The sequence below is a fragment of the Vanessa atalanta genome, chromosome 24, assembly GCF_905147765.1.
Source record: "Vanessa atalanta chromosome 24, ilVanAtal1.2, whole genome shotgun sequence".
In the NCBI taxonomy this organism is placed as follows: Eukaryota; Metazoa; Arthropoda; class Insecta; order Lepidoptera; family Nymphalidae; genus Vanessa; species Vanessa atalanta.
The window spans coordinates 7,902,418-7,928,384 of NC_061894.1; the positions used below are offsets into that span (position 1 = coordinate 7,902,418).

At 35.1% G+C, this 25,967-nt stretch overlaps 1 protein-coding gene across 5 annotated transcripts in view; it reads right to left on the bottom strand.

Annotated features, from left to right (window-relative positions):
* Positions 1 to 7,427: 7,427 nt before the first annotated feature.
* Positions 7,428 to 25,967, bottom strand: part of LOC125073612 (oxysterol-binding protein-related protein 6-like) — a 51,531-nt gene continuing 32,991 nt past the window's right edge. Inside the window, exons 7-25 of one of the 5 annotated variants that reach the window (XM_047684504.1) lie at positions 23,248 to 23,340; positions 21,641 to 21,762; positions 19,716 to 19,850; positions 19,352 to 19,433; positions 18,321 to 18,356; positions 15,568 to 15,725; positions 15,106 to 15,205; positions 14,589 to 14,674; positions 14,125 to 14,241; positions 13,911 to 14,007; positions 13,650 to 13,834; positions 13,366 to 13,578; positions 12,591 to 12,761; positions 11,549 to 11,662; positions 11,212 to 11,356; positions 10,706 to 10,820; positions 10,043 to 10,165; positions 9,165 to 9,276; positions 7,429 to 8,080 (exon numbers count right to left, since the gene is read on the bottom strand). In XM_047684504.1, the coding sequence (XP_047540460.1) occupies positions 9,174 to 9,276; positions 10,043 to 10,165; positions 10,706 to 10,820; positions 11,212 to 11,356; positions 11,549 to 11,662; positions 12,591 to 12,761; positions 13,366 to 13,578; positions 13,650 to 13,834; positions 13,911 to 14,007; positions 14,125 to 14,241; positions 14,589 to 14,674; positions 15,106 to 15,205; positions 15,568 to 15,725; positions 18,321 to 18,356; positions 19,352 to 19,433; positions 19,716 to 19,850; positions 21,641 to 21,762; positions 23,248 to 23,340 (2,195 nt within the window). In that variant the 3' untranslated portion in view covers positions 7,429 to 8,080; positions 9,165 to 9,173. Of the gene's footprint in view, positions 8,081 to 9,164; positions 9,277 to 10,038; positions 10,166 to 10,705; positions 10,821 to 11,211; positions 11,357 to 11,548; positions 11,663 to 12,590; positions 12,762 to 13,365; positions 13,579 to 13,649; positions 13,835 to 13,910; positions 14,008 to 14,112; positions 14,242 to 14,588; positions 14,675 to 15,105; positions 15,206 to 15,567; positions 15,726 to 18,320; positions 18,357 to 19,351; positions 19,434 to 19,715; positions 19,851 to 21,640; positions 21,763 to 23,247; positions 23,341 to 25,967 lie in introns of those variants that run through there. The other 4 variants (XM_047684503.1, XM_047684506.1, XM_047684505.1 and 1 more) reach the window with 4 other exon arrangements.

Genomic DNA, 25,967 nt, shown 5'->3' on the forward strand with positions numbered 1-25,967 from the left:
AAATTGATATTATTTAGATGTAACATTATGGCATTTTAAATATTCTTATATATATTCCAACAACAGGAGTAAAAACAAATAATCATTTAATTGACGCCATCTTTCCTTAACAGTATTTAAAAATTGTATTGTATTTATTTTTTATTTTATTTTATTTCGTTGATATTCATTAAACATCAATATAGTTCTTATGGGAATTTTGAAAGTAAAATAGTAGATATGAATTAAGTGGAACAGTGTTGTATAGAACTGTTTTTAATGCATAATATAGCAGAGCAATCACCAAATTGTGAGAAATATGTAAATCTCAGATTTATTTATTATTGGAAAGCCTGTAGACTTTTGTACTAAATTTATGAATTAACTTAGGTAGGTGTCAAATAAAAATACTAAAAGTAAAATTGTTAGTAATTTATTTTAATATAATTTTAATTACATTAAAAACTGGAATCACGATTAGAAATACAAACATTATTACATAATGTCAAAATAACTACAAAAATTATAACAACGCACCACTGAATATATACAAAACAAATTAGTTTAAGTACATATTTAATAATAAATAATAGCTAGCACATACAATACATTAAAAAACAAAAAAAAAAAAAATCATTGACGCAATATTAATAAAAAAAAATCTCACAATATAAATAGTGCAACTCCAAAACCCAATCTACACAAATCTTCCGAACCGATACGATCAATAATTAATCCCTTTTTATTAAATTTCCTTTTAAATGTCAAAGGTATTATACTCTTAGTTATAAATGTTTGTACATTTATTTTGCTACAAGCGTCAAATGTAACGTGACGTCGTTATAATTTTTTTACTGTTGCAAAATATCGAAGTAAGATCAAACAAGACATTATAGGTTATTTTAAAGGCATTTTGCATGTCTCTGTTATTTCATACGATTATACTGCCAAGAACTAGCATTCCTTTTAGCTCTACACCATTTCTGGCAATAATCATGCTGGAATCAAACATTAAAATTAAATTAAAAAAAAAATTTGACGTGCGTCATCAATTCATAAGAGCGCGAAAATAAAACTTGTGATATTACAGTTTACTAGAAATGAACACGCTGTGCTAATAATGAACACCGGTACTAAATGTATAGTCGCTCATTATTAGACAAAGATTTCAATGAGAATAATAAATTTGTAAATAAATATTTATCTGTATTAATTACATACCTAACATATAAAAAAAAGAAAGATAACTCGCAAATGATTTTAAAGTGTTCGCTCTTTATGGTAGAGACAGAATAAAGGAAACGAATTTTTAAAGCGTTGTTACACAAACTCAAACTAAATCAATGACATTCAGACACTTGGTAGTTTCAACAATGTATCCAATACTTTATAGATTTAATTATCTGTTATATTTTTTTTTTAATCTGCATTTATTCTGCCATGATAAAGTTTCAAACTCTTATTAATTACTTTTTAATAAAACTTCTATGCTCATTCCGACAACATTACTAGCCACCCTACTAATCACTAGCCACGATTATACGACTACAACAAATACTAAGTATTATTTTAAATTATTTAAATATGAAAAAAAATTAATGATTTGATAATTGTCAAAATAGAATTGTCGTTGAAAATATAATTTTGGAAAAATATTTAGGTACTAATGTTATTGTAATTTTAATTATATTAAAACGTTGGAATGCTAACGGATAAGCGATCTGAAAAACGGTATAGTTTATTTTTAAATTAGTCTTATTACAAAATCGTTTTAGACGGCGACGAAATGAGTGCGTTTTTTTCTGCTATAATATGAATGAGGCAATGAGTTGTCACGTTTCCATCCTATAAAATCCAAAACATCCAGTCTTTGCAGGAATTTTGTTGTTAAGTTGACGATTCTCCGATAGAAAAACATTATTACTACAATACATATAAACGTCAATACATTGAACGCGGTAATCTCAGGTGGAAGGGATTGGCCCAAAAGTGCTTGAAATAAGATATCATGATTATCTTGTCAGTATGAGGTTGGAGTTAACACATTTTAAATTCGACAACGTATGCAGTAAAGGGATTATCTGACTCACACTTTCGAGATCATAATTACACACCAAGAAGTTCAAATTCAAAATTTTCTTTTGAATCTTTTATCAAAAAAGATAAAAAATACTTTGAATTTCGAACGATTTGAAATCCATACCATATTTTATATAACATATATAAAATTAGTACAAAATACTTGAAAAAAAAAAAAAACATTATCCGGACTTTAAATATACAACCTATATTCACGGAAACGCCGTCTAAAACAATTTTAAATAATAAAATAACAATATTTATCATCTAATTTAGTATTTCCTTATTATATCTATTACAATAAACGTGCTGAATTTCAATATTATAGATTAAGTAGGCCCATGGCTGCGTAAAAATGCGTATTATTCGTAGATTAATAAATATTTCTAATCATAATTGAAGTTAACCGTTACTTCATGCGCACAGATAACATTAAATTTTACCATAAACAAGTTTATTGTCAACTTACATAATATGACCTTTCGGTATGACCTTAATGGAGTGTAGAGGTCAGTAGTCACCCGAAAGTGTCTACTGAAACGAATACTGCGGTGCGCTACTGTAACTGGATATTATGAATTATATCAACATTTATTAATTGGAATTTATAAAAGCGCCATTTGAAGGCGGATCACTAATTTTCTCTCTCTAATTCACTGTACCGTGTATTCAGTACGTTCCTTCAAATTCCTCTCTAGATCCAGCTGCGCTATATAAATAATACATTTTGAGTTAATCAATATACATATATACTTCTTATATATATGAAGACCTTATTTAACCAAAACCCGTATTAAAGGAACCAATTCGTAAATAATGTCTTGTTGATAATAAATAATCTTGTATTAATAGGATGTCTATTTCGAAAAATCGCTTCAATTCTCATTGTGAACGTTTCATAAACGTAATGTTATTTTATTTATTTACATATATTTATTTTTTTTAATTTCCATTATATATTTGTGGATGTTGCTACAGACTATTCTTCCAAGAACAGTACAGACAGACAGACAGATAAAAAAGTAAATATTTCTTTCTGCTTATAATGATTGCAAAGTTGTGAGAGTTCTAAGAACACTTTAACTTAAACTACACATAAAATGCTGTTTCCATCTTATAGGTGTTCAAGTAAAGTTAAGTTATAAAAATAAGTGTGTAAGTTGTGATCGAAATTAAAAAAAAACAATATGTATTAATGTAACGGTTAATAGATCTTGTTCTACATACAATTTAAATATTTTTAGAATTGGATCATTCGTTTTGGAGATTACCCGCTACATACAAACAAATTTTACCTTATATTAGAATATATTAATTCCAAACATAAGTAACCATTTGTTTTTATGAGAAAGAAACGTATGTGAATTAATTTTTAGTATTAACTATATGTATAATACTAAATATTAGTGGAAGAATTGCTTGTAGCTTATTTATTGTACTTCAAATCATGCTTAATACATAAATATTGTACTTTTAAACGTTGCTAAATAATACACGATACGTAAGCGTCATCCGTATTATACATACTAACGAAATACGGTCTATGTACAAAACTCCTATATCTAGACTAAAAACAACATCGATCATAGAGAATAGACAGAGACGAAGTATCATAGACAACGAAATATCGAAAGAAAAGAGCGGACATGACGTCATAACATGTTGGACATGTCCTCTATACTAAGTTATCTTTTACATATTTTTGTATGTTTTATGTATCATTCGTATATAATTAATTTAAATGATTGTTTAGTAATAATAAGTTCATAGAGTTTTTAATTTAACAGACATGTTGCTTGTCAATATTTCGTTGACTATCCATTAATAGTATATTCAAAAACAAACCTAATGTAGAGAGATATAAAGTCTAATTTACTTCAACCAGCGTAACATCATCGACACTATCAAACACTTTGTGCAACAACATCAACGTGCTACAAACATTCCGATTATCGAATCGATAAAATTGACGAAATCATTTACAATTACAAAGCACAGAAACGTTATTTCACACAGATAATAATAATAAAAAAAAAAACATTTAAATAATACAGACTATAAATAATAATTAAAAAAAAAAACACTAAAATTGTCATAGCAACCATTTAGAATCTTTTATCGCTTTAGAAAATTTATCAAGGAATACAAACTTATATAAATTAAAATATTTTTATTGTTTCGGTTTTATTTGCGTTATTTTCTATAGAATACCTTTAGGGGGACATCGTCAACCACAAATCGGTATCACATCGACTACGGAATAAGCATTTTTTATATATTACTCGGTTTTAAATATATACCTTTTTCGCGATATATGTTAGCATGATATATGTTCTTGGTTATATGATAACAGTTAGCAACACTATTGCGTAGTAACTGGACAATTATAAAATTTATTCGCCAAGATTTAGTGATGTCCTCCCGGACACATTTCGGTTATGACCGCCTGCGCAGGACAAATAGTTCAAAGTAGATTTGCAAACACGAGTGAACTCTATTTATTCTTAATCGGATGGGACGACACATACCGGAAATTTTTCAGGCGCTAGCCAAACTTCTCGACTCAGAGTCGCCACTGAGAATTTTTCAGAATAAAATTCGAAACTTTGTTATTGGTAACCCGGGACCTTGAGGCCTTATCGGGCAACCACTAAACTTACCAAGCTATGGCAGTATATATAATGCCGCATGACAATACCACCATTGAGCTGGTGGTGGAACCAGGATTGGATAGTTACTAGTTGAGTTCGGACTCACATGGTGTGTTTCGATGAGTCCTTAAATAAAACTGAATTATTTTTTTTAACTATTTTTTTTTGCACTTCGAGTTAGCTTTTGACCAATACTTAATAAATAAATAAATGACTGCTGTTAAAACCTGAGTAATATATAAATATCTGTAATATACATTGCAAAGGTGTAAAATGTAGACTTAAAGTTAATATTCCTTGACATAGATTTCGTTTAATAAAAAAAAAAAAACCAATTACAAATATAACAAAATACGCATGAATAAGCTTTTGAAGCTCAATTATAATATTCATGTATACGTATTATAATATAGTTGGGCAAGCGGGATTTGTATTTTGAGTAATTTCCTTTATGATGTGTTTAAAAGAACATATATATGTACGTAAGACAAACAATATTTTTCTTATAATCTATAACCATCACAGGCAAAACAATCTGTTAAGGCGCAGTTAATATTTTTTTTAGATTTTTTATCAATGCAATATTCATTCGCAACATTTTTGTTCTGTGATTTTATTGTTTTAAATCAATTGGATAAAAAATGGACATATACAAATATATAAACTTAAATAACACAATACCGAACAATTTCCCTTGAAATATAATTATTTACAATGACATTATATATCTAGAAACGTCATCTGTCACATTGACATATAATATATTTTTTTAATTAATTTATTATCCATGTAATTTTATAACACGTGTAAATTTCTCTGCCTTTGTTATGTCATATATAAAATACAGATTATATATTGTTGATTAATAATAATTGTGCTGCATATTCGCGGTGCGTTCTGTTGCGATGACATCGATCGTCTTAATAGCTTTAACTTACCATTAACATCCTAATTCCAAATTTCCAATTTTAATTTGAACAACTCTTAATTAAAACGATAAATTCATATATTTAATATATATAATTAAACTAAAAAAGGTTCGCCCATCCGAACTCAATTTATTAGTTTTAAATAACTCGAATTATGGCAAATAATGTGCGACCTCTTTGGAAGTTATTTTTTGTCATAATTCAACGAAAAGGATTTCAACTAGTACCCGCTGACTTGTATTAGCGGTTTAATGTGTAGACTTCTTTATACAGGGAGTCGACTGTATATATAATATATTAGTAAATACGTTTGGCATCAATTATCAAGTACTAAAATACCACTCACATTTCTGAAGCCATATTCGCTTTATTAGAATCGCGTCTAGAAATATAACGTCATTGCTTATTTATTACAAGTTAACGCTTAAAATAATGTTATGGAATCGAATTAAAATTACACGTTTATACAATTAAAATTGAATGCACGATTCTATTTATAATGGAAACATTTTCACAGCCACATTACTATAGACAATTGATTGAACCGTAAATAAACGTCACTTTTGACAGGAATGACGTTTGTTAAATGTTACTAGTGCAAGAACAAATAATTTTATAAAACAACAAAAAATCAATACGCTTAAGAATTCGCTACCGTTTTATTAAAAAAAAACCCTATATATTGAAAACACAATTAAAATACTATTTATCTTAACGACTGAAGCAGTTTAACTCGCTTCATTTATTATAATTGCACTGTTCATTTGCTACAATATTATTTTTGTCAGTGTCGAAAACAGAAACATTTGACGCCGTGGTCTGTTTGTTTATTCAAAAGTGGCTTCATAGATACAAGATATTAGCCGGAACTTTGTATACTTGATTACTCGTTTGAATAGCTTTAATTTTTTTGTAGTGCGATACCTGTTATGTATATAATAATAATATAATAGACAATCTAATCATTCAAACTAAAATGACAATTAATTCATAGTCATATAATAAATTAAATATACCATCAATACTTATTCATGAGGTAAATTATTATTATTAAACAATACTTTATGTTAGATACAGAGTGTGAATCGTTGAATGGTCAAGGCACCTCTGCTCATAACGTACCGTCCTTGTACCTGTAGTTCATTCCAACCATTGGAGTAAGAACAAATAAATTGACGCGGTATCTTGTATAATCTATGGCGTTTTGAATATCTTCGATTGTAAAATTAAAGTACAGTCAGAGTAAGAAAACCTTCGTCAGTTTTCAAATTCATTCCTTTATCAAGTCGTAAACTCTTAGTACGTTTTGTAACTAAAGCATTAAACAGAAAACTGCACATAAAATTAAACTAACATAGTATGATAACTAGGTTCAAAATAGTGTACATACGATGCAATATGTCATACTCAATCGGTAAAGAAGTTTATCGCGCATACTGAGCACACGAAAATAGACCTTAAGGTGACGAATCTTTTCTTACCCCGACCGTACATATATATAATAATACTCTATTCCAACCGTAACAGGAATAAAGTCAAATAAACAACATTTGACAGCAAATTGACGCGATATCATTGGTCGAGAGATCGATTAGTCTATGGTATTCACTATGGTAATGCGAAAAAATTGCGTTTTGAACGTCGACGAAACTGTTATCAGAATTTTGTAGTATAATTGAAGTGGTTAAGTGCAATAGTGTTGTATTATAAATAAAGATATATTAATCATAAACTCTTAGTAGTGCACAACAACGCGAATCTAAGGTTTGTTTAACTTTTTTCCTACTTCGATTGGAATAGACTATAGTTACATGGTAAATAATTGTATTATAAAATATACGTTAATTAAGAAATGGTTGTAGTACAAAATATAACCGAGTTATTATCAAGTCGCACGTTATACGTAAATTTAATGGTTCTTTTATCTTAACTCTGATCGGTATACAGTATGCGAAGTCGTTATTAAAATCAATTTGACATATCATATAAAATAATTAGTATTTTCTTTGATTTTTCATTCAGGATATATAGTATTAATAACGTTATATTTTATTGGTGGAAGAGAGTAATTAAATCTTCACAGTTCTTGGTTGAATTCACATTATCAACCCGTGGAAGCTTTATAAAGCTTTATATAGTGAGTAAAGTACATTTTGATTTTGAATTTGTAATCAAAATGAATTCATGAAACTGCACCAAGTTGATCGAAAACATTAGAAGCGATATATTAAAAAAAAATCAATTCAAAACGAATAACAAATAACAAAGTATAACAATAAACATATCGTTCTAGAACGTTCCATCCGTTCTATAACATTCATTCTCGTTCAGCCATTATCGGTTTATAATTTTAAATGTAGCGTGATAAGGGCTATTGTTTACTTAAAGCGTTGCTAAGCGAAGCGGCACAACCTAACACAGCACCTCGCACTGTGGAATACGCTGGAAAAAGAAACGATATAATCTTAATGGCAGTCGACTCGTGTGACCTCTTTATAAATAAAAATATTAAAATATGACATTATTTAATTGAATGTGAAACGACCGGGAAAAATCCAACAACCTCTCAGTCTCTCGAACCCGGACTCGAACCCGGGACTTCGGTTAGCGACATTATGAGACAATGTCAATCTTTCATATTAATAAATGTATTTTTGAAATAAAACTAATTTTTAACGGATTTAATCGCGTATATTAATTATTTTATTTTAACATCCCGACGTTTCGAGCACTTTGCAGTGTTCGTGGTCACGGGCAGACTAAGGTGACATTTGTCTGTTCGAATTAAAAAGAAATATTATTTACAACTACCGCCAACGATTTCTTAATTGGTATCTTGAGTAGCGTTCCGGTTGCACGCAGAAGGCACTAACTGTATCTTTAGGTCTTGCAGTCTGTTGGATTTGGGATTTTAAATTTTTAATAAGTGGATCCCAAGTGTTAGATAGTCTCCAACCATCTTCTCTATTGAAGTTCGGATGTTTTTGAATTTCAATAGCCTCGCGTATCATTCTAGGAATGAATCTGTGTTCTCTAGCGAGGATCTGTGGTTTATCAAATCGAATAAAATGGTTAGGTTTATCCAGAGCATGTTCACAGACTGCAGACTTTGAAGAACGCCTATTTTTGACATCTCCTATATGTTCCTTGACCCTAGTACCGATGCTTCTCTTTGTTTGACCTATGTAAGATAAACCACACTCACATTCGAGTTTATGCGGGAGTATATAAAATACAGACAAATGTCACCTTAGTCTGCCCGTGACCACGAACACTGCAAAGTGCTCGAAACGTCGGGATGTTAAAATAAAATAATTAATATACGCGATTAAATCCGTTAAAAACTAGTTTTATTTCAATGTGTAATAATCGCGAAAATCTAAGACAACATTAAATGTATTTTTACTTATGTATTTTAATTTCTGAATAAGGTCTAAGACCGGCAAACGGGACTCGGACTCTCGACGTGTCACCAGTCACCGTCTAGGGAGCGTGTGCGTGCGCGTGCGTGTGCGTGCGTGCGTACCGGCGGCGGTCACCAGAGGCGCGGCGCGGCGAGCGCGGGGAAGCCGGCGTCGCGCGCGCGCCAGTAGTCGCCGCCGAACACCCACGCCTCCTCGCCGCCCTCCGAGCCCTTGCTGTGGACCGCCGGCCATACAGACGTGCTGCGCTACTTGCCTAACCTACGGCCTACACCCAGGCCCTATCCCACTGATAGACAACGTTTGGCCACCAGATGTCCACATAGTTAGTTTTCGACAGTTCGAAGATATATAACGACAAATATAATGCACTTACGCGCTTTGATAGACACATAGAAACATAATGTGTCTTTTTTTTTCATTCATTAATTCCAATTTCCTTGTGTTTATATATTTATATGTATTCTTTATTTAAATAAAGGTTATATGAACATATACATTTAGACAATACTGAGTACAGTTCCATAATTGATATACATTAACAACTCCTCTCCCTCTGAGGAGAAGGTATGGAGCATATACCACCACGCTGCTCCAATACGGGATGGTGGAATACACATGTGGCAGAATTTCATTGACATTAGACACATGCAGGTTTCCTCACGATGTTTTCCTTCATCGCAGAACACGAGATGAATTATAAACACAAATTAACCACATGAAAACTCAGAGATGTTTGCCTGGGTTTGAACCCGCAATTATTGGTTAAGATGCACGCGTCTCCTGGGCCAACTCTGCTCTTGTTTACAAGACTTTAATTAGGTCAGTGATTCGCACAAGTCAATTTTAAATGATAGAGCTCTCTCTTTATCTCAAGTCGTGGATATCGTACCAGTGACCATCACTTGAACATCAGAACACCATATGATGGCAACCGACCCTTGTATCTGCATCAGTATGGGCAAGATAAATCTATAGTTACCGGAACCAAGATGGCGTATGTTCAGGCGAGTCCCGCCTCCTCTCCCGCTGCGCCTGTTCCAGCTGATGTTTGAACTGTTCCGCTGCCTCCACGTCTCCCTCCTCTAACGCACGTTGATCCGGTCTGAATGATGGAATTTTTTTTTAATAAACTACTTTAGATGAATACTATCGTTGTAAATATATATAAATACTGAGCGTTTAAACTCTTCTTAAAGCTAGGGTCTACGCCAGTGATGCGAACTCCTACATAATGCCCCCCCCCCCCCTAGGACCAACTACGAATTGCCCTAAAATGTATAAAATATATCAATAATGACTATAAAATAAAACGTTTTTAATTTTTTAACTTTCCTTTTCTCGAGTTTAGTTTTAATTAAATTTTTGCATAAAAATTTTTAGTCATATAAAAGTTCATATATTTTCCTCTAAAAAAATTTTCCTAAACAACCTTCACATCTTAATTCCGCCCTAAATTTCGAGGGAAAAACCCCTAAGTTGGCACCACTGAGCAACACGTCATTCATTCGGTTACTAGACGAATGACGAGGAATGACGGTACAGAATTTCAAAACTGAAAAAAATAAGTATCTCGGTGTTTGGTGTACTGTTTATGGATGTCTTAGAAATGTAAATATAGGAGTATAAAATGTTGTACACTGACCTGAACCTGGTGTCCGTGTGCGGCAGCAGCTCCCGCAGCCCGGGCTCCAGCTCGTTCAGCTCGATGGCGAAGCGCGTGAACCCGTAGTACAGCTCGTGCTCGGCCGGCATCGCACCTGCACACACACGCACGCACACACATCAGTTACACTTCATATCTGTTTAAGGTTCCGTACTCGAAATACCAACTCATTAGACTTAGCCTATCTGGGTAGGTAGCATCCATTCATGATATATTTTATCACTAAGCAGTGCTTGGTATTGTTGTGCTACGGTTTGAAGTCTGAGTGAGCCAGTGTAACTAATGGCACAAGGGACATAACATCCCCATGGTTAGTGGCATACTAGAGATGTAAGAAATGGTTAGTATTTATTACAGCGTCAATGTCCATGGGAGGCGGTGACCACTTACCATCAGATGATCAATTTGCCCGTCTGCGTACCTAATAAAAAAGGACGTTTAATAATCTATCTGAATGTAATTTGACAAGCAAAAGTTACACATACCAGGTCTCCATAGACATTTAGCTGCGGGCGGATCACCAGCATACAGGGCTTCGGACCAGCGACCCGCTAGCCTGAGCCTCGTACCAGTGCTGGCCTCCGTCACAGCTCCGCGGACCTCGTGCCGGCTACTGGACCACGAACTCGCCTGGAAGCACAAGTGTCAGAAATTACTGCATATTACATCAACTATTTAATTCCTTGAATAGGAAGTCGCAATCCTTTTAATAATAATCTCATTTAAAAGCGTTAATCTTATTCAAAAGTCCATCGAGTACGGACACAATCTTTGTAGTTTAATTATAGTTGTATCGGCGGTGGTGGTGGTAAAGGTGCGCACCTTAATGAAGTTGAGTTTGCAGGAGATGTCGGACCCGTGGCACGTGATGTGCATGTCTCCGTACTGGTCCACCCACCGCTGGCCTCCGAACAAGTTGTGCACGCACGTCGTCACCTGCACGAACAATACTTTTAAACATTCAACATTTTATTTTTATTAAATGTAATTTTTTGTGTCAAAAATAAATAAAAACCAAAAAATCTTCATTCAAGTAGGCTCATAAAAGTACTTTTGAATCATGTCACGCTGTTGAATTAAATTTAAAGCTACCACCAGTTCGGAAAGTAGATTCTGAGTTTTAAATTTTTTTTATACATATTATGTAATATTATTAGTTTATCACACTATGTAACAAAAATAAATTACCTTCATTCCGAATTTCGGTTCTAAAATGATGAATGAATGAATTAATGAATGATGTATGTTGTTCCAATAATTATAACATACTGAAATCAGCTTTACACAAACTTTATTATTATGAGTTATTTATATCTATATATGTGTGTGTGTATATATGTGATATAGTTATAACATATTTTAAAATTACTTTACATGTTAACATTTGTGAATGTTGTGTGTATTTTCAACTAGCTGTGCCCGCGACTTCGTGCGAGTTTGAATTTAACAAAAAGTTATTGTTGTAGCCTAATTTACTCCTTATTACATCAGCTTTCTGTCAGTGAAAGTCCCGTCAAAATCGGTCCAGTCGTTCCAGAGATTAGCCGGAACAAACAGACAGACGAAAATAAAAAAAAGTTATTTTGGTATATGTACTGCGTTTACATTTACATATGCATTTAGTTAAAAGCAGTTATTTTAATATTACAAACAGACACTCCAATTTTGTTATATGTATGTATGTATAGATTGATATTCTTATCAGTGAATTTCAAAAAGGTCGATTCAAAAAGTGCTTTTAAGAGCCTACTTGAATAAAATATTCTTTGATTCATCGATTAACAAATTTTAAAATGGATCACTTGGATTGGAAAGGAAAAAAAATTAAATTATTGTTATTATCCGTGATCAACAACAAACATACCTTGTTCCAACTATAATGATCTCCCGTTGTCAACAGCTTGACGTGAACGCGACCAGCCGGCTGGAACTCCATAGATTTCCCCCAGAACTTCGTCTTGATACGGGCCTCCTGCCAGAATACCCAGCGAGGGGATTCGGCGTGGCAAGCTGAGATGGGGGGGTGATGGGATACCTGATGGACACCATATTGGTAAAGAGTTAAAATTATCAATCTTATGTATTATCTTATAATTTTATCTTTATAATAAAGAAATGTCTAAAATTTAAAATAGACTGAATTATAGTATAAGAGCCGAGATGGCCCAGTGGTTAGAACGCGGGCATCTTAACCGATTATTGCACCACTTTCACCGGGTTCAAAGCACCACTAAATTTTCTTGTGCTTAATTTGTGTTTATAATTTATCTCGTTTTTGGCGGTGAAGGACAATATCGCATGGAGACTTGCACGTGTCTAATTTCAATGATATGAGATTCACCGACCTGCTTTGGAGCAGCGTGGTGGAATATGCTTCAAACTATTTCCTCAAAAGGGGAGGCCTTAGCCCAGTAGTGGGACATTTACATGCTGGTACAGTACAATCTAGCTGAGATGAGAATTTTAGATAACGTAATAAGTATTATACAATATTGGTTTACAACTACCCGTAGAGGTGGGGAAACTGAGTGCAAACAGATTCTCATGGTACGGTCGTATAACGCGGAGGGATAAATGCTCGGTTATAAGATGATTCGGTTCGGTATGACTTTGGATCGCTACAAAGAAAGAGAGAACACCTGCTCGGCCACGAAGCGGAAGCCGCGGTCCTCCCGCACGCACTCGTAGGTCTCGCACAGCAGCGGGTTGAAGGGCTTGGAGGCGGCCCGGTGCGCCGCCGCCGCGTAGGCGCTCACGGCGAAGGCCGCCACCAGCGCGCAGCGCTCCGCCGCGCCCGCCGCGCCCGCCGCCGCCTCCAGCAGCTCCGAGTACTCCAGCTCCTCGCACAGCCGCTGCACAGCCCACGCGTTAGTGCCCCGCCGCGCCGTGCCGGGGCGACCTCCGCCCGCGACCGGGAGCCTACCTGCAGCATGTTGAGCGGCTCGTTGATGGTGACGGGCATGGAGATCTGGCTGAGGTCCTTGCCGATGTTCTTGTAGAGCAGGTTCCACAGGCTGGGCCCCCCGGGCGAGGGCCGGGGCCGCGGCAGGCGCGTGCGGCGCGTCCAGTGCGCGCCCGCCGCCGGCTCCGCGCGCTCGGCCGACACCACTGGGGGGGGAGGCCATATTATCTCGAGTGCTTCCGGATCGCGAGCTAGTGTGGGGAAGGACGAAAGTTATCTCACTCGCAGCGTCCGAGTTGTCGGAGCTCGCGGAGCCCTCCTCGCTGCTGAGGGAGCCGGCCTCGGAGGACGAGTCGCCGTCCAGTTCTATGACTCCCGCCTGTGACCGGTAAAACATTCTTCGATTATTACAAAGCTGACTTATACTACTGGCGTTAGTATTTACAATATTGTGACGTCATCACCGTAGAAGTTTACATTACACCTTGATTGTTACCTCATCAGCGTTCAGAATATCATTCTTATTGATGTCATCGTGTTCTTCTGCGTCGAAGAATTCTGAAGCGGACACACAGGACGAGCTGTAGCTGAGCGAGTGTTGAAACTGACGATTCTGTACGGAATAAAGGTATTTTTATAAATTACTAATTTCGAATTTCCTGTCTGGTTAAGCGTGTCGTTTGTGTTAGGACGGTTACAGCCGCAGGGGTCAAGACTAAACTTGTAATTTTGAAAATAGCTAAGCAGTCCATTTATAGCTGAGCTATTATTTAATCTATGTTAGATATGACCAGATTCGGTCTAATTTGAATGCTATATACAAATATATTGTATTTTTTTAAATGGTCCTGAATTAAATAAGACAGGAGTGAGAATGCATGTGAAACATAATTTAGTGGTTTCTCGGAAGACTTATTATATATATATTTATATACAATATATCGTGAGGCGTGCACTGACCGCGGTGACGTCGGAGTCGTGGCCCACGGACGACAGCTCGGCGAGGTCGGAGGCGTCGTGGATGCGCGACAGGCGCGAGCGCAGCTCTGCGGACAACACTTCTCGCTCATTCACATTTATGTACCCGAGTGACCCTACTGCGCCTGCGCGCCGCGCATGGGACTCGGCGGGTCGAGCGAAAACGGTGCGATCTGACTGATATGTAATAATAATTGCGGTGCATTTAAAAATAAATTATAACAGTTGGTGTATCACGAGTGGGATTTGAAAAATCCGCCCAAAAAGTTTGTGGGTTAGCCTGATACCGTACTATTCCCATCAAAAAATCAATGCTGAATTTTACTGCAAAATCAATGTTCTTATATATTATTTATAATTAGAAGTGCACCAAGGTAGATTAAGATTAGGTTAAGATTTTCTATAGGCATATGTCAGACTCCAGCTAGAGTTTGAATCGGTGCGTGCATAGTAAAGTGAAGTGAACCGCAATTAGTGCGATGCAAACTGGCTCGCTCACCCGAGTTCTGCTGCAGCGCCGTGGCCAGGTCGCCGCGCAGCGCCGCCAGCAGCGGCGCGCCGTCGCCCGCGTGCGCGCGCAGCCGCCCGCGCTCGCGCACCTGCGCGCACACACGCGCTGTAGTCTAGACCACGGAACTGAGTACACCTAGTTTCTTACGGATCCATTTACACGTTTACTTTCACATAGTAAATTCGAAAAAACCATTAAAATTGAGCATTCTTAATGGTGTTTCATCGAGTGATTCATGTCATGATCGTCATTAACTTTCTCATATTACATTTATTTGGGACCGACACAGTTAATTTTTTATTGAAGCACTAAAATATTATCAGTATCGATTGATCGGAGTAGTCATCTTCTCCGACACCGATGCCTCTTTCTGGGCTGACTATTCTCGGTGAGCTTCTATGACGTCACAGGTTACACGACTTAAATGTAATGTGAGCTACAAAGTCTTACCAAAGTGGACACAACGCTTTTGAGACTAGTCACTAAATCTTTAGCGAGAACCGTGAAGTCTTCCCGCAACTGCTGGTCAGGCGTCAGGCTGCTCAGGCTCGTGGGTGCGTTGAGAGCTTCCGCACCGGGCAGGGACTGAGGACGAGTTGCCGCACAAGCTGGAAGTGACAAAACACAGATAAAAAACTATCAACAATTTGTTTTCTATTTGTCCAATTACAATCTACATTGTTTTTTTTTTAATAGAATTGGAATCGTGTCTTTGAATATTCGTGTTAAGAATTATTTTCAATACGTCATAATAATAATAATAATAAAAATATATATCCTAATTATTATTTTTAATACAAAATATCAATATAACATTAATATTACAAATTACAACAGTACTTTAAACATACATTTTATGCTTTACATAAAACCAAATTATTACAATCGAGTTTAATATCTTGGGTAATTTCTATTTGACTATCAAATATATATAATAATAATAATAAAAACCATGCAAATATAAATGCATGCAAAGCTATTTCGATCATTAAAATTTAATCGAACCACCTAAATAATTATAATACAACACAGTACAATTAAAAAGCAATATTTACATTGGAAGAACTACATCAATATACTGATCACGGTAATAATACACGACATCTTAATTTGACAGGGTTATAATAACCTATAAAAGTTTCACAGCTGATCCGAGGCGACCTCTTCCTTTAAGCTGTGGACCGTAACCAACCTCTCAATTAGATCCTACACTTGTAGGTTTCCTCTCGATCTCACGAAGGAAATCTTTCCACACTTTAATAATAATAAAATATATAGATAAAAAATTCTGACGTGATTGATTTACAAACACATACATCCTTATTTTAACATTTATAATATTCTAAAGAAATATCTTCTCCGGAAAGTTTCCCTACGAACATCTTCTGGCATAAGTTTAATGTATATTGGTTTAGTAGTTTGCACGGCTAGGATTTACAATAAAGCGTCATCCCATTCATTAGAATAGATAAGTACCGTTGCCAAAACATGTTTTACGATATACAAATATATTTTTGAGAAGAATATTAATAACTTACTTAGATGGAAGACGTACGATAAATGCGTTTTGTATTTGTAATTATTTATACTGACTCACTCACCAGTTAGACCAGAACACAAAAATACAAAGCAATGATTTGAATACCACTCAATGAAAATATAGATCTACCACCAGTAATAAAATCATTCAAGTAATGAATTTTCAATTCAGACAATTTTTATTGAATAACAAAGCCGAACATGCGACGCATGACTTTTGAATTTGCGAAGCGATTCGCTCTTTTTATGTTGACGGTACAGCTCAAACCTTCTCACAAGTAGCAATAACGACGGTACTTAGTTTTAACACAATAAGATGAATAGTTTTGGAACTCATTCAAAGATACACAAGAAACAAACATGTATATATGTAAAAGGAATTTATTTTCTTCAAAACACTCTACGCCTTGTCTTTGATCTACAATGATAACGATAGTAACTCACATTCCCTTAATAACTTCACGATGTGTAAACATAACCACCTCCCAATCGGCACTAAGTATCCACCGCTATCACTCGACATATTTAAATATAAAATTAAATATATAAGACCTCTTTTTCAATTTTTCCTTCCCAAATTACTTGGGTTATATATTGTTAATGGTAAGTAAAATTTATACATGTAATGTTGAATAGTCTTTAGTCTGAGCTGTGACGTAACGAAATGAGATAAAATGAGTCATTTCATCTGAGCTCGACGAGATTATCTAGAGATGTAAACACAGCTCCAGATAATCTCTATATATGGTCTTATGAAATCGATGATAACTTGGAAATATTCAGATAAGACTCAAGGTCACGTGAGTACGAGAGTACTACTTATTAGTAATTTTTCTTAGCGTTTTATTTATTAGGCAATTGTCAATAGTTATTTGTATAATTAGTGAGTTACTTGGTGGTGGAGTTTTTTGCCCATCTGGGTAGGTAGAACTCTGAGTGAGTTCACACCTACGGGTAAACATTAATACCCATTATTGTTGTGTTATTGTGTATGGCACCAATGTCTATGACGATGCTGACCACTTACAATCACGTGGACCATTTGTTCCTCTACTTACCTATTTCATATATATATGTTTATGAATATATGAGTTTGGAACGAATGCGTCGAGATTAGCGTATATACCGTATCGGATCGCCTTCGAAAAGTGTGAATAAACCGATTTGCAATGTATCAGAGCATACCTATATCTGTATCGATACGCACCGAAAGGCGTTCAAATAGTAATTATTAGTTCGCGACGCTCGTACGACATGGAGGTACGTTGCGACAAAATAACATATCTGTACACAGCTTTAATCACACAGCCAATGATTCATATTTATCCCTCCTAGTCGGAATTTCATAATCAAATATTTTCAAATAATTCTTTAGTTAAGAACAAACTATCTTTGCATTTTTTTTTGGAAATTCATTTGTCAAAGGTCATATTTGGATGAAAAATAACATACATGATCTTTGACTACAGTGACTTTTGCAAAAAAAAAAACAAATATTGAAATTTTCAACATCGAATTTAATATCATGCCGGAAAAATCATGTTAAAACATATCAAAGAAGAATTAATGCGTAGAAATCAACGAACTTGCATGCAGGCAGTAGTGGCGTGTACGTCGTGAATGGGGGAGGGATGAAATAAATTAAAAAATTAAAATAGTCTTACGAACTAAGGCAGAGGCCAGAAATGTGGATAGAAACACTGGAAGGTAAAAAGAAAAACGTATTCATTAGAAAATGTGCTATTTTTAAATCGTCTTTTATTTTTTTTTAAATCGAAATTAGCGGTAAAGCGGCTTTGATGTTAATTTATATCGAAAACATTGCGTTAATATTATTTCTGTAATATTAATTCTGTCTTGCGATGGAATATAATGCAATTAGCTGTCAATGCCATAGCTGTTCGTGCATGTTTTGGCGCCATTTTATGTCATGAAAATAAAAATGGCCGACGGCATTGAGTAACTTACCGATCTCGTAGAATCCTTGATAAGACATACCATTGAAATGTGCATTAAAATTAAAAACGCAATCGGCTTTATTTCATTTAAATTTAATTAAAATAATAATAAAATGAATATAAACAATTAAGAAGACACACAATTTATAATATAAAAGGTTTTCTCGATATGATAACTTTCAGTGATTTATCTATTCAGTGCGTATAGTTTCGACGTCTCGGTTACATTTAGACTAAAAAAAAATGCACACAGTTACAACGGCGTACGCACGATTGAATATGAATGTTGTTACGTCTTATTGAATCTAAGCTATCAGAGGTGTATCTTACAATAAATCCAAAATAAATTCGATAACATCAATTTAAAACAATAATGTTACAACTTAATAGGGTCAGATCAATATTTCTTGTAAACAGAAATTTTTGTTTTGTACCGTTTCGATTAATTTTAAATATTTTTTTAATCCATGTAAAAAAATATTTCTTTTAAAAAGTTTTTAACTTATATAATTTAAAAAAAAAAAACTTTTTTTAAATATTATTAGTTTTAATAACCTCTTATTATATCACAATTAGCATACAAATGAATATAAATTTTTTACAGTAACGTATGATTCATATGTAACCGTGCGTAAACCAAATATCATACAGGCAAGCACTAAAGTCGCTCTACCAGCGATTGACAGGGAAAGATACAAGTGAGGAAGTGAGAGATAATGAGCGAGACACGGACTCACCGATGGGAAGCGAGGCGGCGGAGGCGGGGATAGAGGAGGCCCCGCCCCCGGGGGACGGCGGCGCCGTCAGCGCCGACAGCGCCTGCGGCCGTGACACGGGTTTATTACAACCAACGGATGGTGATACAATTGTATACTCATACTGATAATATATTCATTATTCTTTTTAGTAAAGCAGATACAGAACTCTTTCAAAATCTATCTCCGATCGCAAAACCAAAAAAGTCCAGGTTACTTTTAAACCCATAAACTTTTGAGTGGCTCGGGATTTGAGCCCTCAAGATCTGCCTAGTATAAAATATGATCTTCGAAAAGGACATCTTAGGTCTTAAATCAATCATGACCAGGTAAAGCGAGTAGTTACCATGTGTGAGTTCGACGGGTCGATGTGGGGGGGAGCCAGTTCTACGGACGCACACTTGCTGTTGGATTTCTTTTTGCGCAGACCGAACTTGCGTCGGTCCTTCTTTACGTTTGGCGATGCACCTTCTATGGATACCTGGAAATGTTTTCCATGGGATTACTGAATAAACTCTTTCTTTTCCAAAATTACATAATATATATAAATACAGGATATGTCTTAGAATTACATGTTATGTTGATTTAATTACATTGCCTCGTGATCGGTACCTTTGCTAACTTTATACATGAATTTTAAACGTAAACGTCCTATCCCTAACCCTCCATTTAACAAGAGTGCTCTAAGTGCTTAAACAAATCGAAAAAGAGTCCTGGAACATCGAACATGATCTGTAAAATGTCAAAGGCTATAAGATAATACAAATATAATTATCATAAATAAGAATTTCAAATGAGTATAAATAAATCAGTCAATAAATTATATATATTAGAGCCGAGATGGCCCAGTGGTTAGAACGCGTGCACCTTAACCGATGATTTCGGGTTCAAACCCAGGCAGGCACCACTGAAATTTCATGTGCTTAATTTGTGTTTATAATTCATCTCGTGCTCGGCGGTGAAGGAAAACATCGCGAGGAAACGTGCATGTGTCTAATTTCAATGAAATTCTGCCACATGTGTTTTCTGCCAACCCGCATTGGAGCAGCGTGGTGGAATATGCTCCAAACCTTCTTCTCAAAGTGAGAGGAGGCCTTTATCCCAGCAGTGGGACATTTACGGGCTGCTAATGCTAATGCAATAAATTAAGGTGATCTATAGTTTCATCGGAATGATTTGTCAATTTAAATCATGGTGGCGATAGACGGATACGGACTGCCTTCGACGGTAAACTTAAGAGTGGAATAACGATACACCGGGATAAGTCCCAGTTTGAAAGCTTTTCATTTGTTTATTTGATAAATCAAACAGATTAATTTCTAGAAAGTAAACATTCGCAATACCAACAATTTTTGGACATCTTGACACTTCTCACAAACAATCACAATATGTCGACTTCGACTTTGGCGATACTGTTTATCTGCAAGTACAGATACTATTAGTGTAATTTATTCGTATTTATTCCTTGTATTTATTCAATACTCGAGCCGAGATAGCCCAGGGGTTAGAACGCGTGCATCTTAACCGATGATTTCGGGTTCAAACCCTGGCAAGTACCACTGAATTTTCATGTGCTTAATTTGTTTTTATAATTCATCTCGTGCTCGGTGTAAGAAAACATCGTGAGGAAACCTGCATGTGTCTAATTTCGACGAAATTCTGTCACATGTTTATTCCACCAACCCGTATTGGAGCAGCGTGGTAGAATGCTCCAAACCTTCTCCCCATAAGGAGGCCTTAGCCCTGCAGTGGGAAATTTACAGGCTGTTAATGTAATAATGTATGTATATGTAATGGTTACTTGTCCCGGCTCCATCGCTATACACCATCTACATTGAAGACCACAAATAAAAACAATCTTGTTTGTTCGGGCTAGCGTTTCCAAACCCCTCAAATCGTTTCGTCATAATCATAATGGTTTAGAAACCATAGGGGACAAACGTACAAAAAAGATTTTTTATTTATATATATAAGATCCGTCACAATCACATTCACACGTACTTTAAAAATTGAGTACAAAAGTAAATTACATTCAAGCAGCCGCTCGGTTAGTTAATTTAGAGGATTTTTAGCGCTGTCTCCAAATATAAATCAATTTTGCCATTAAATTACGCGTGAACAAATGGCTGACGCACAGCTGACGCACGAACGTTTTTGAGTTATGTAATGCAGCCTTATGAAATGAACCCTATTTAGTAGGACATATAAACATAATAATACCACATACATATACAATTACATAATGCTTAATTATAAATACACTATTCTTACATCAGTATCGTGGTGCGCTTGCTGCTGCAGTTCCAGCGCTTCCAGAAGCCGTTGAAGCTGCTGCACGGACAGCTGCGCCTGACCCAGCTCACGAGACGCCGTGTCTAGGGGACCGCCGGACTCTGAAGATTAAAAACTCAAACTATTAGTCAGATATAGTCGCCGAGACATTTGTGTACAATATTTTAAATAGAGGTCTGTTCACTGAGACAAATGAATGTAAACAAATTGGTTTTATTTCCTTAGGCTGCCTTTATTTTTATAGAAAGAGACTAACTACTTAGTTTCTCGCCGGTTCTTCTCGGTAGAATTACATTCCGAACCAATGGCAGCTTTACTTAATATAGTTTCTTAAATGACGATTCAAAACTGCTTGTAAAAGCCTACTCAAATAAAGTATATTTTGATTTTGATTTTTGATAAATGTAATCTCACTTGTCTGAGACATCTAATAAGCACGAACGTCACTCACACATACAAACGCACTCCGATTTATTTAGCGTAGAGGCGCGCCGTCGTGTGTGAATAGTTCTATAAATTAATTTGACAGGACATATAACCATCTCTTTCTGACGTACCAGATTAAAAAGGGATAGCAATTTAAGTAGTGAATCAGTTCTGATCTATGTATATTCAATTATTATTATTTTTAAATGAATCATTTAAATATGATATTTAAAAGCAGAGTTCATTTACATATAAAAAAAATACTTTATTCGAATGGGTTCTTACAAAACACTTTTGGATTCCCAATATAAAAGATAAATTACATAATCTATCACCAGTTCTATTTCGAACTCTTTTTACACGACTGCACAAGAAATGGGTGTAGCCTTTGGATTTAATTTTCAAGGTTACAGTGACTTAAATACCAGAACCGATTTGTATGTATAGGTTTATCGTTAGAATCCTCATCTCCTCCTCATCCTCTCCATCATATACATCATAGAGGATAAATTCGGTAGGGGCAGTCATGTCTTTCAAGATGATTCAAACAACTTGGAAGGTATATTTTTTACATTGTCACAAACAGAAAAGTGTACTAATGAAAATCAGTTAACTGTCAATGTTAATGTGGACTGTATCGTTCGTTACATGTGTGTATTTTGTTTTACAAACTACTTTTATTTTATATTTTTCAATTTGGGCTCCCATTTCATTCATTCCGATAACAATTGTCGAATTCGAAAAATTAAATTCACCGAATGTCAGTCAACATTTCTCTAAGTGCAAACGTACTTTATAATAATACTAATTAACTTTAAATAAAAAATCCATAAGCCTTAAATCAATGTACACAAACTGTTAATGAAGCAACACATGCAAATACTAACACAATATTTTGGTACATGCTTCAGTTATTTGATTATAAAGTAAGTACGTTATATGCAAAGAAAAACCTAAAACACACGCACAAACACTTCCGCGTTAAAAGTAATATTAATCTTCAAACCGTCAAAAAAGCAATGTATTGTAATCTTAAATTTTTACCATAGACAAGTCTGAGACTCGAAGTATCAAAAAAATACTAGTTAAGGCAAATTTTTAGACAGTTTTGTTTTTGTCACTCCTTTAAGTAATTTTGAAAAATAATATCATAGTCATACCAATAATCCAACCAGCAAGCCGTCCTCCGGGAGTTCCCGACACGAAGCCAGCTTGCGGGCCGCGGATAGGGGGCGAAGTGGGGCTAACCAGCCCTGGGACAGAACAGCGGGTGACAGAGGATAACGGTAGACGTCTAGGACTAAAGACTACAGGAGAATTTTCTAGAACTAAATTGTATTCGAATTTTAAACGAGTCCTTAGTCCTTGATTCCAGCGTTATTGAAAGATTGTGAGTGAAGTAGAAGACATTATGGCTGATTTTCATCCACCGATCATGCAAAAGAAGAATAGAAAATATCCCAAAAGGATATGATCAAACCTGCGACTTTTACTTCGCTAGAATCGTATGGCGTCGAGTTGTTTAACGCATAAACCCATAGTGTCTTCTACTAGAAACGGGAAAGTTAAGATTAATACTAATAGAAGAATAGGATTGGGATTAATCTACCAAATTAAAATTAACAATATGCCATGATTCTTAGATAATAAGTGCATGCCTCGAATATAGACTATCTAAACTTTGAACCAATACCTTTAACATTTCTACTAAACCAAGAAAATATTTTGTATCTAGTTTTCTAAATTAAAATGCTTTAATATAACATACAGATGTCGCACCATTTCTTATAAAAGTAACAAAGGTCCGTATTCACAAATAATACTATGAACACACAGCGCGCCTGACTTCATAGAGTCCATAAATTCAATTCATAAACAATACCGAGTAAGCATTTGACTTCACTCCATCTGATGGTAAGTGGTAAGTCCAAGCTCGAAGACGGCCAGGACAGTCAGGGAGAATGAACTGCACTAGTCGCTCTCACCATTCCGGCCCCCAATATGTATCTTCACGCCTCCAAAAAACCCTGATTAGGCTAGGAGGAGGGGAACAGAATGGTAGAGAATTCCATTTTTGGGGATGCGACAAAGAAAAGACTCTAATATTTGGAGATGAGTAGGACAACTTGGATATCTATACTAGTTGAGCGGAAAACATTCTGCCAACATTCTGTCGCGAATAAAGGAAATGACATACAATATGAGATTAAACGATTTCAGATTCGGTGTGTGTTGTGACACAATATGCAACGCTTAGTATCAGTCGGTAGATGTCGAATTGAGAGTTGATTTGCATTGGCATTTTACTTTCCCCTATTAGATTATATTAACGAGATGGATTAGTGCAGTGAAGAGGAACCCATCATTATATCGACTATATTTCAAAATTCACCAAAATTACAATAATCAGAAACAGTAAATAGTACTTCATGGTCACTTCTGTCGAATAAATACCGAAAAGATCTAAAATCAATGGACCAATCACAGATCAGTATTCAGATACATCGCACACGATTTCAAACTGACAAAAGTATTGTTTGTGAATACGGTTGAAATGCGAAACGAATGCAAGTATTAACTACAGATACATATACTTTTAAAGTCAAGCTATTTACAGCTTAAATTATTATAAATAAATAATAGGAATGTAGCGACGGACGGAGAGGTCGATGGAATTAATTTTATAGAACGTTCTAGAATCACGTTTAACTAACCGGAGCAATACGAGGGATAGCTGGTACATCGGTATATAGTTTTAAGATCATCGCTTTTATCAGTAACAGCTTCTATCATCGAGCAAGATCTTTTTACATCAGATTTTTTGCTTAAAAACAATTGATATACGTTGTTGTCATTCGGTTTTGACTTTTCCCTCAGCCAACGCAATTTTTTCTCAGTTTGCGATTGTATTGATACTTTAAAAGAAGGTGATAGTAAATTGATTTCTCGGATTAAATCTTGTCGAACTTTTGACGATTGCTTTCGTTCATTTTTGGATTTTTTATTCGGTAAATCCCGATCTCTCGCTGCTCCTTCAATGTTGTCTTTGAAACGAAAATTTTGACAGCCATCGTTTGAATCTAAAAAGCATTTGATGAGCGTACTTATGGCGCAGTCTCGCATGCAATATTGTCTATACCAATTTTGATTAGATGTTGCTGTATCTGCTTTCAAGATGTCTTCTTCACTGGACAGACTACTAAAAGACGTTTGGGTAGCATTACCATTACAAGTCATCAAGATATTCTTGTCTGTTAGATTAAATTTATCCGTCATCTCTATTTCTTGGCTTCCTTTGAGTTGTATGCACTTGTTTGATATCATTTTTGTTATTTCTGCACTTAACGCTTTATCGGTATTATTTATTTTCATATTAACGTCACTCGTATCACTCGCATAGTTATGTTTGTCTGTTGTTGCTTGACAATCAATTACCTCATATTGTGTTTCTTTGTCTAGCATGTTTCTAATATTAGAACTCCCCTTATAGATCTTACCTAAAAGACTTAATCCTTGAAGTCTATTTGTACAAAGTTTCTCGTGTTTCCGCAATAATTTTGTATAAAGATTATTAATATCTTTATGCAAAGTTGGCAAGTCTTTAGATAATATAGAAATATTTTCTAACAGCAGCAGTATAAACTCCTCGTCTATAACTTTAGGAACATTTTCAAAAATAGATAATTCTGCCTTGTTTTTTATAATTGAAGACAATCTTTGTATATTTTTGATTGAAACATTTTTATCTTCATTGTCTTTAAATAATCTCTTTAATTTCATTTTAGATGCAAATGCTTTGTTTAATGACAAAATGAAACAAGGCTGTAGGTCATATTCGTTTATGATTTTAGGTTCAGTAGAATCTTTGTCCAAGTGCATT